The sequence below is a fragment of the Zalophus californianus genome, chromosome 4 (assembly GCF_009762305.2).
Source record: "Zalophus californianus isolate mZalCal1 chromosome 4, mZalCal1.pri.v2, whole genome shotgun sequence".
NCBI lineage: Eukaryota > Metazoa > Chordata > Mammalia > Carnivora > Otariidae > Zalophus > Zalophus californianus.
The window spans coordinates 135,463,804-135,475,640 of record NC_045598.1 but is presented as its reverse complement, the minus strand read 5'-3'; the positions used below and the strand labels follow the sequence as shown (position 1 = coordinate 135,475,640).

Sequence of the window (11,837 nt, the reverse complement as noted above, 5' to 3'; positions counted from 1 at the left end):
AAGAAAAGCAGGAAGCATCACAAGTCTAGACTTCAATTTATATTACAGAGCTGTAGTAATCAAAACAGTATGGTACTGACACAAAAACAGACACATAGATCAATGGGACAGAATAGAAAACCCAGAAATGGACCCACAACTAAATGGTCAACTAATCTTCAACAAAGCAGGAAAGAATATCGAATGGGAAGGAGACAGTCTCTTCAACAAGTGGTGTTAGGAAAACTGGACAGCAACATGAAAAATAATGAAACTGGACCACTTTCTTACAACAAACACAAAAATAAATTCAAAATGGATGAAAGACCTCAATGTGAGAAAGGAAACCATCAAAATCCTAGAGGAGAACATAGGCAGTAACCTCTTTGACATCAGCCATAGTAACTTCTTCTACGATACATCTCTGGAGGCAAGGGAAACAAAAGCAAAAATAAATTATTGGGACTTCATCAAAATGAAAATCTTCTGCACAGGTAAGGAAACAATCAACAAAACTAAAAGGCAACCTACAGAATTGGGGAAGATATCGGCAAATAACATATCTGATAAAGGGTTAGTATCCAAAATCTATGAAGAATTTATCAAACTCAACACCCAAAAAACAAATGATCCAGCTAAGAAACGAACAGAAGTCATGAATAGACATTTTTCCAAAGAAGACATACAGATGGCTAACAGACAAAAAGAAAGGTGCTCAACATCACTCATCTTCAGGGAAATACAAATCAAAACTACAATAAGCTATCAGCTCACCCCTGTCAGAATGGCGAAAATCAACAACACAAGAAACAACAGGTGTTGTCAAAGATGTGGAGGAAGTGGAACCCTCTTGCATTGTTGGTGGGAATGCAAACTGGTGCAGTCACTCTGGAAAACACTATGGAGGTTCCTTAAGAAGTTAAAAACAGAACTACTCTAAGATCCAACAATTACACTACTACTAGATTTTTACCCAAAGGATACAAAAATACTGATTCGAAGGGCTACATGCATGTTGATGTTGATAGTAGCAGCATTATCAACAATAGCCAAATTATGGAAACACCTCAAATGGCCATCAACTGAAGAATGGATAAAGAAGATGTGTTTTACACACACACACACACACACACACACACACACACACACACACACAGGAATACTACTCAGCCATAAGGAAAAATGAAATCTTGCCATTTGCAAAGACAAGGGTAGAGCTAGAGAGTATTATGCTAAGTGAAATAAGTCAGTCAGAGACTGACTGGACCTGGGCCAAATCACCAAAAGTCTAAGAAGTCAGTAAGCACATGCAAATCCCATGTGAAGAGACTGATGAAAGTGACCTTTTGCCTAGTAAACCCTTTGCCTGACCAATCATTGAAGTACAAATCTAGCCCTGTTTGTCAGCACCAATGAGCTCTTCTTTAAAGCAACTAACCTAATCTTTCTTTTCTCCCCCCGTAAAAACCCTGAGTCCACTTCCTGCAATCAGGACACTAATTTGGGTTTCTACCTGCATCTCTGTATCACAAATGGCAATCCTTTGACCCCATATAAACACTGCCTCTTGAATTGGTTTCATGTTTTCAGGTTATAAAGCTAACTATTCATTCTATTTATAAAGCTATACAATAGAATATTAGTCAGCTATAAAAAAGGATGAAGTACTGATATGCTACAATCTGGATGGATCTTGAAAACATTATGTTAGGTGAAAGAAGGTAGTACAAAAACTATTGTACGATTCCACATATATGAAATATCCAGAATGGTTAAAGCCCTATGGCTTTAATCCGACAGAAAGTGGATTAGTGATTTCCAGAAGCTGAGGATAAAGGAGCAATGGGCAATGACTGCGAAAGGGTACAGGTTTCTTTTGGGCGTAATTAAAATATTCTGGAATTAGATAGTGGTGATGATTGTACAACAATATACTAAAATGCACCAAATTGTAATTTAAGAGAATAAATTTCATGGTATGTGAATTAATCTTAATAAAAAATAAAGTTTATAGTCTTTAACTCTTTTTGTGTCTCCTGATTAATAATGACATGCCCAGAACTATCTACTATATTCTAGCAATATGCTAGGTATAAGAGTCGTAAAAATGCAGTACCTAAAGTCAAGAAGCTGTCTTCTTAATGCAGAAAATAGAAATGCTACAAAAACCTGTAACACCATGAAGTAGGCTAGAAGATGCAGTATATGAGACGACTTTTAATGGAGCTGGACTTTGGATTATTCAAAAACCAGTTTAGTGACTTTCTGAATGTATTCTCATGCAAAGTAACCTTTGTAAACTTCTATTTTCCCCCAGGGAAACCAAATGACAGCACCTATCTCATTTTATGCTTTGAGTACTAAATGAGAGTTTGAATGGAAACATCTGGTATAATGCCTGGTTTATAGTCTAAACACTAAATAAATGGTAGCCATTATCATTATGCTAGACATGTGTTCAAATTGTTATGGGAGGTTAAAGAAGGAAATACATAATCCTTTCAATAGTCCAGGCAAGCTTTCAAGTGTGAGGTTGAATTTGAAGGATTAGTAATATTTAATAAGCAAAATAATTGAGAAATGACATTCATAACACAGTAAACAACAGATCCTATGAACGAGCAGCTCTTGGCCATGGTTACCATTCACTGGTTCTCAGACAAATGCCATTCTGTGATGAACATTTAACTTTCCTCAAAAAAATTAGAAAATTTAAAAAAAAGAGATCGAATTGAATTTAAAAAGCTGCTACATGGTGATTTGTTATTTTATTATCTCTACTATTGGGTATGTTTGAAATGTTCAAAAGTAAACTAATTTTAAGACCAAAAAAAAGCTGCTTTTATGTACTTTATAGAACTGACTTTTATTTTTATATCAATCATATACCAATCATATACCAATTATATACCAATCATATACCTACCAATTTTGGTAGGTTTTCCAAATATTCACTATTCTATTAAATAAGAGAAGTAGCACATGGAATCATTGTTTTGAATTCTGACAGATAAATGGCCAGTTTTCTTTTGATTGCCATAATTTATTTACTACTTTGTTGGTTTCACATTTTACTACTTAATGCAATTTGAGAATCCTGTAACCACTGTTCAGAGTGGGATTACCTGAGTTCAGAAAAGTAGGCCGGAGTTAAACTGTGAAGATTCTTACACACCATATTAAGATTAGATTTCATTTTGGCAGTGACGGGAAGAAAACATGGAAGAATGCTAACAGGGTTGTGGCATAATCAAATAATAGTAGCCATTAATAAACATTATTATGTCAGTAATTTAAAAAACAAACTTCCTCAATAATTTAAAATTTCAAATTACACAGCTCAGAGGCAGGATATACAACATACAAAAGTTAGAGGGCTTTAATTAGAGTGTATATGTATGTATGTGTGCATGTGTGCTCCTTCAGAAATAAAAACAAAATAAAACAAAACCATATTTAAACTAAAATATCTGTGAGTGTCTCTGGTACACAAAACTTAGTTGTCATGAAAAAAGAACAGAATATAACTTCTACAAAATGAAATAAAAATTGTTATACTTTTATATAACTCACTTTATTCTTTTTCCAAAGGAAAGCTTATTTTATGAAATAATACAAAATGTCTTAAAATATTAAATATTAAAATAATCCAAATTATTTATTATAGTTTTTCCTTGAATTGAATAATTCTATATATTTGCACATTAAATGCTTTAAGTGGTACAAAAGATATTTCTCTCTTTTAACTGACCATAAAGTGGTTGTTTTTGCATAATTCACCAATTGCAGATTCAAAATTATTAGATACATGTCCTTGGTGCTAGGAGAAAAAAATAAAAGATAAAATGAAATTGTAATTATTATGCATAGCCTTTATATTATTTTTGTCTGAGTTCAGTGGAAGATAACACTGAATTTAAAATAAGCTATTATATAGATTTCAATAGTAAGAGCCTTGCCAATGCTGGGCTTCACTCACAGTCTACATAATATGAGAAAATATTTGTATAGTTTCTCTATGTAAATTCTGAAACAATTTATAGGTGTTAGTAATGCCACAGAACATCATTCATTCACATCCATTTATTTCAATACATATAACTGAGTTAATTTGGATATCTTAAGTCCCTACTATAACCCATTAGATGAAATCACTTGTAGAGACGATTTTAGTCTTATAATGCATAGCACTATAATGATATGCATAATGTCATTATGATATTATGATAATGAAGTGGTCAAAGAATGAAAAATCTCTTCTAAGAGGTTTGATTCTTCTACATCAAATTATGGAAGAGATGGGGTTAGAGATATTTAGCTCATCCTGGCTATAAAGTGGTGAAGTTTGAAATATACTTATAAAAGACCATATGTCTAATTTTGATATATTTTATTTTTTAATTTTAAAATTTTTGTCATGACAATATGCCTTTGAAGTATGAGCATTTATTTCCTAAGTACCTATCATTGTTGAGAAATGAGAGGTAGTATATTGGAAAGGAGATTGTGTCAGAATTAAATTAGAGAAATAAAAACTACTCGTGATGCTGTAGAATAAGAGACTTACTATAGGGCTTTGACTTTATGCACTTGTGATAGCTGATATCATAGTCTTGGTCTAATGTTTCCATCTCCATCTACTACTGAACCTCAAGACACAGGACAGGTAGTACGGTTTGAAAGATGGACAAGTAGAGAAGAGCAATGACAAGTGAAACCTGTGTTTGTATCACATGGGAACCCACATTGGCCTCTTCTCATTTCCAAGCCTTTAATCCCACTGCCATGGATGACTTGTAGACAGAGCTGTCATTCTACCAAGGAACAAAACTTGTTCCCGGCTCAGAGCTGAGATATTGACAGCAGGGGCTGAAGGTCTGGGCTGGGCTGCCCATGCCAACAATGTAAGAAAAAGTGCAGAAACTGATGAGCTATGAAGAAATGGTTATCAGCCATCCTAGAGCCAACATAGCTATTGCTTTATTTTCCAAGTCTCACACTGATATCTCTTGTAGGCAAATACAAGCAAAAACATAAAAGGAAATATTTCTGGAAAATGTAGTTCAGCTTGCCCAAGTCAACAGCTTATAAAGCTAACACAGTCAACTAGGCACCCAAACACCCTTCTTTTAACCATTCTTAATTTCCAAATAAAAATGATAATAATGTTATGCTTCAACCTAATATTATATACCTGTCCTGAATATAACCAAAGCATGCTAACTTTCTCCTCTGATAGATACAATGTCTTTGTGTCCATTTTTTAATTAATGTCCATTCTTCTGGCTGAGTGACAGTCCCTCTTTGAGATCCTATAACTAAAAAATTGAACTATTAAATCCCGTAGTGTTTACAAATATGATGTTAGATAGTAGGAGAATAGTGATGAAAAGAGAAAAATAATTGGTTACTAAATTTGTAAATATAATTCTAAAAGTTCGGAAGAAATACACATAATGTATAGTTTTCATTTCTGCAAGTAGCAACATGACTGTAGCTGATACGTACCTAACTTCTTTCTCTATCCATTCTTTCTCCTTTGTCTTCAGTTATTCAAAGTTCCTTGCATACTGAGGTGATTCAAACTAATAGTCTGAATTGAATTGTTGACTTGGTTCAGCCCTACTTGCACTGTGTTGTTATAGTTCTCTATTGACTTGATCCACAATATATGGAAGTACTAAGAAGCATCCTAGGAAAACTTCTGAGTTCCAGGTATAATCCTCTTTTTATTCTCATTGTGCAGTAGTAACCCAAGTCCCTCCTAGAATTGAAGATTAATCACATCAACCAGTACAAACTCACTACTTTGCTTTATAATTTATTGGCATACAGAACCCCAAAGAGCCAAATAGCAGTCTCCACTTTCAGTTTAAAGTAACCCAATCATTATGTGTCCCTTGGAGGAAGCATTCTATCTTTAGAAACTAAGATCCCTAGATCAGCAAAATTTAAACTTGTGGGGATAGGAAACAAAATTTTGTAAGTGGATCAGTGGAGAAAAGCTATTCACATTAACACACCTTGATTAGTAAACCCATGAATACTAGCTTAGGAAAAAGCAAGTATATACACTGTGTACTATAAACCGGAGGATATTGCCCCATCCCAGTATAAGGCACTGGAATACTTGATTTCTTTATCTAAATTATGGGAGACGTAGTTTTATTCTTGCTTTGATTAAAGAGTGGTATAATTTGAAATGTACACTTTACTCCAGATATGCTTGCCAAGTTGTGCTATTGCGTTTCAATTTCATTTTTAAATTGCTAGCACTTTTTCACTGAAGCATAATATTCATTTCCTAAATAATGCTGATTATTGAGCAATGAGAGGTAATATACTGGAATGGAAACAGCATGGGTTGTAGAAATACATAACCTGGGTTTACATCTTGGCCTTGTCATGTACTAGGAATAATCTTCAGGGAGTTAATGTCTATGACTCTTAGCTTTCTAATTTATAAATGGGTATAATAATAACACCTCACAGTGTTTTGTGAGAATTAGATAAAATATATATAAATTATATTAATTATAGGCCTATAATAAACATTAGTATTCTAATTGCATTTTAAATGGTGAAATGCATACTCTCCTATAAATGAAGCAGGATAAAATATTATAAGGTAATGGAAAAATCACAAATCAAATAATTTTATTCAAAATGCATTCTAGGAATTGGATTTGCTGTTTGTTCTATGAACAAATACTGAAACAATGTATTTATTTTTACATATCTCAATTGATCATCAGAAGAATGTAGTAGCATTTACTTAAATAAGTATTTAAATAAGTATTATGAAAGATTAAACTCTTATTAAATATATATACATTATATACATATTATGTATTCATTGTATACATTTTATATTATATGAACTTACTTAATTTCTCTATCATATTTATATTTGCGAATCTGACAGAAATTTGTATATCCCACGTTGTGTTTGGTAGTTCATTTTCCATCAGCTTAGTCTGAATCTACACTGTGTAATCAAATCCCTAAGCAACCTTTCAACTAAAATCAATGAATTTATAGAAGATCAAATGGTGAACTAGAGAAAATATGTTATATATCCTATCTTTGACTAAAATGGCTGCCTATATGTACCTAAAACATAATGTTTTTTTCAGTAGGGTGAAGTCAACATACCATCATTTGGTCAAGATTGACAATGAGTGCTTTCAATCTTTTATTATTTTTTCTTTTAATTTTGAAGTATCTTAAATCCCTCACAAAAACATAGCCAAAGATATCTTTCATTTAGTATACATGTTCTCTAATCTTATTTAGATTCCAATATCTGGTTAAAACATGCCATTATGAGTTCCTAAAATAAATTTTCCTCTTTATACTAAGCGTTCAAATGACTTCTCTCTTTATTCTAAGTGATCATATCATGAGAAGACACCACTTTGCTCTGTTCTAGGTTAATATTTATAAGGATAAGGCCTGAAATCATCAACCCTTTCAATAGTTCTTTAGAAACATAAAGTAAAAAACAATAATTGTATAGAAACATTCTGAGCTGTTAGTTGTAAATTGATGGAAGATAAAAGAAGTTATGATGGCAATTATGTAAATGAATATAGAAAATTAGCTTGCCACTGTACTTGTTTCAGGAATAATTTTAAAAGCAGGAGGCAAACAAAGGAATTAGGAGCTAGTTCAAAAACACAACACTGTCATTGACATAAATGGCTTCCATTCATTTGATCATCACAGAGACAACACTAAACTTTATTTTTTTAAATTGTTACTGATTTATGTGTTTGTCTTCTGTACTGTACACTTATTGAGTTAAAATTTCAGCTTCTCAAGAATTGCTGTGTTGAAACACAAAACATTTGAAAAGGTTAAGCCTTTCATATATAATGAGAAAGTAACCTACCTACTTAAGCATAACTAAATAAATGGTTAAAAAAAAGATTTCTACCAATGAAACAAAAACCTAATAATAAAGAGTCTGCTTTCCTATTAAATTTTACTATATGCTATATTTTTTCCAATGTATTATTTTCCATTTTGAAGAAACCAATTCTAATTTACATAATATAAGGCATTCAGATCTCAAGAATTCTGAAAATAAACTACAAATGACATGCACAAGAAATATAAGTGCTGTATAGCTGGGTGTGATGTGCAAAAGAATATATGCATGCAAATATGAAATCTTTTCATAAGTCTATGAAAAGTACATATAACTCTTCCCCCATCCCTCTATCAATAGCTTCCCCATCAACAACAAAATTTTTTTTAAATCTACTTCTAACATTACAATGCATTACAGATTTGGGATTCTATGAGGAATATAAAAACAATTCTTGTTCCTTCAAGAGTCTTACAATCTAGAAAAAGTTAAGAAAAATTAACAGAGTAGGGTAGTTAAATTAATACTCTGATATTAGAAAACAAGAGCAATTATCAATGGAAGACCTAAGGGATGGAACTAGAGAAGGTGGTTTGTAAAAGATAATGCTAATATCTCTTTGATAAATATTAGTTATGTGCAAAGCAATCTCCAAATACTTTATAAACATGTTCTCAGTTAATCTCACAGCAGTATATGGAGTAAATAGTATTGTTTTCCTAACTAAATCGATGGAGAAAAGGGGGCATAAATCAAATTGCTCAAAGCTACACCACTATTAAAGGGCCACAACCTGGATTTTTCCCACTTTGAAATTTAATCTGAATAAAGGGTAGGAGGAGGAAGACTCTGAAGCTAGGAAGGAAAAAAAAAAAGACAATTGTTAGGAAGTATAAATGCACATATACAAAGCCCTAACACAGGAAACATTATGGAGCACATATCTAATATGATTATTTCTAATATCATATTCTAATTATGAAAGAATAAAGATGATTTAGTTTACTCTAGAGTTTGTGTATAAAAAAGGATAAAATTTTGTCACTACTTTTTAGAAACTGAGATGTTCTGCAACAATATTAATTTATATTTTTAATTACCTATAATTATTGTAGATCCTGAGCCACTAAATATTTTGTTGGGCACTGTGACAAATATTTTACATCCTTCAGGTCCTGAGTACAGTTTGTGGACACAGCACCACAGCCCTTGCAAGAAAATCAGAAAAATCTCCAAAATTTTTATAATCTTGATTTTTTAGTTTTACCTATAGCTACAGATCTACTCTTGAATAACCTATATTTAAACTTGATATTTAGTATTTTGGGTAAGATTCTATTTAATTTCAAATAAAAAAATTATTTACCTACTCTTTTTTCTTAAGATTTAGATTCTCTGGGGGAAGAGAGAGTCTTTTGAAGCTAACCAGTTTCTATCTTTGCATATAAATCAGAAAATTCTTTAGATGCATTTAAAATTCCCTGTAAACTAACATTTGGAATTAATAAACAGTTATTGAATGTTTATACATAACATTTTAATGTAACATTACGTAGCAAGCTAGGTATTCATTTCAATTTTGAAATATATAACATTATATCATAATCTTTTTATATGAACAGAATCCTGAGAAGAAAAAAACAAACAAAAAAAAGAATTTAAGGATTCATAGAAAGAAAAAAAGAAAAAAAATTTTTGGTCATGTGATTATCTTAAGTGAAAAAACAGAATGTGTGATTAAAAAATACAGAAAACACGACCACGCCTCCAGCCCGCAGCCGTGTCTCTCCGTGTCGCCTGCTTTGGACCTCCGTCCTCGACTCGACTCGACTCAACTCGAAATGGACCCCAACTGCTCCTGCTCCACCGGTGGCTCCTGCACGTGTGCCGGCTCCTGCAAATGCAAGGAGTGCAAATGCACCTCCTGCAAGAAGAGCTGCTACTCCTGCTGTCCCGCGGGCTGTGCCAAGTGTGCCCAGGGCTGCATCTGCAAAGGCGCATCGGACAAGTGCAGTTGCTGTGCCTGATGTGGGGGAGCCTGTGCCCGAAGTAAATGCAGCCATGTGTACACACCTGCAGTTTTAAAACATTTTTCATACTACCCTGACCCATTTGCTACATTTCCTGTTTCTATGAAGTACCTGAGTTATAATAAAAATTGTTGAGTTTAAAAAAAAATACAGAAAACACTAGGAATTAGATGAAATAAAATTTACATGGAACTTACAAATCTGACAATAATAAGAAAAGTAATAAAGATTTATATATAAGTGCAAGGCTTGGCTCTGGTATACTAGGAAACTAGCTCTCTGGAAAAAAAAAAAAAAAACTGGTTTGAAACATTTGCCAATTCCCATGAGTAAATACCCCTACCATGGTCACTGAACATGGAATTTGGAAAGAAGTGTTAAACAACCCAGTCTCTACAGTGGGAGCCATCTTCAAGCACACGTCTGCTTTTGCTGTTCTGTCATCTACCATGAGAAGTTCCTTACAAGCACAGATTGAATTTCCTATCTTTTGTATGTATGTCGTATATGTAATTTCCTAGACAATGACCATAACATAGAAACAGAAAAGCTTGAGCTGCCAAGGCATTGTTTACTTAACTAGTACTGTAGCATCCACATTTCAGTTCCATCCAGAACCATATTCAGCTCTGATACAAAGTTACTCCTCTTCCCAAAGACAATGAAACAAAACCCCTTTCCTTACTGGGCGAGTACAATACAAATGGTCTGATGATATGGAGCAAAGAACACAGCCTAGGGAGTAAACTAGCCTTACCAGAGTCTTACAATCTAGAACAACTTAAGAAAAATTAACAGAGTAGGGTACCCTTAGGGATATTAAAAGCTGAGAAGACAATGTTTTCCTGCAATCATTAGGAATGAGGGATGCTTCTTTAGCTGTAGAAATGATTAAATCTCCTACTTAAAATCTGTTTTTTAAGCAAGTATATGAGTAGAAAATGAATAATAAGATTTCTGATACCAGAAAGCAACATTGCAATGTAGCACAGTATGATTCAGGAACAGTTTAAGATACACAGTAGAGTTTAGAACAGGAATAAGACCAGAAGAAGAGGAATGCAAACCACAGAACATAGTCTTTGAGTTTTTCCCTAATGAAAAAGCTATATGAAAACTTTACAGAATGTCATTTATTATCTCTTTTATAATAAATTATGGTTGTTAACTGTAAAGTCTACACCACTGTTATCTCATGATGTGCCTTTTTCGGGAAATAATATAGTATTTTAAAATCTGGGAAAAATTATGTCCAATCTAACTCCTTCAATCAACATTCTTGAATCAGAGTGGACAAAATCAGATTCAGCAGCATTTCTTTACAGACTTTTGATGAAATAGGGCTTATCTTTCACTGGATGAACTGAATGTATCCATGCCTACATGTGAGACATTAGCTTTCAAAATTTGATGTTTATTAATTTTGGCCAGGAAAATGCTTTATATCTGGGGATAGCAACAGTTAACAATAAGCTGGGTAATCAGGGACGAGAACAGTTTCCTACAGAAGAGATAAGGCATTCAAAAGAGAGAAAAAAGATGTATGCATATGAAAGTGTTATGATTCATTTGTTATAATTCCTACTAAGGTATAACAGAAAGCAGCAGAAAATAAACTGAAAGATAAATAAAGGTCATGTGGGCTTTTGTTTCTTAAGGTTTGCAGTTTATCTGGCAGATCAATTGTTTTAAAACTTTTGCATAGAACAGGAGAGCATTTTTGTAGTAGATGGTATTATTTATTCACTATCTTTCATGCCCTCTATACCCCTGTCATAATTTCACTATGGGTTAAGTATGCTTTTTTATTATGTGACATTGAAGGCCAATGTCATTTGAGCACATAAGATCTGAGAAGACTCTGAAATGTGCTTGTATTGAAAAAGGGAGGAGTCAGGGACACCTGGGTGGCTCAGTCAGTTAAGTGTCTGCCTTCGGCTCAGGTTATGACCCCA

The 11,837-nt window shown here is 33.1% G+C and overlaps 1 protein-coding gene across 1 annotated transcript; it reads left to right on the top strand.

Moving 5' to 3' along the window:
* The first annotated feature begins 9,693 nt into the window (after positions 1–9,693).
* On the top strand, positions 9,694–9,992 carry LOC113937955 (metallothionein-1-like). The gene has a single exon (XM_035727282.1). The coding sequence runs from the start codon at positions 9,694–9,696 to the stop codon at positions 9,877–9,879; it is 186 nt and encodes a 61-aa protein (XP_035583175.1). The 3' UTR covers positions 9,880–9,992.
* The last annotated feature ends 1,845 nt before the right edge of the window (positions 9,993–11,837 follow it).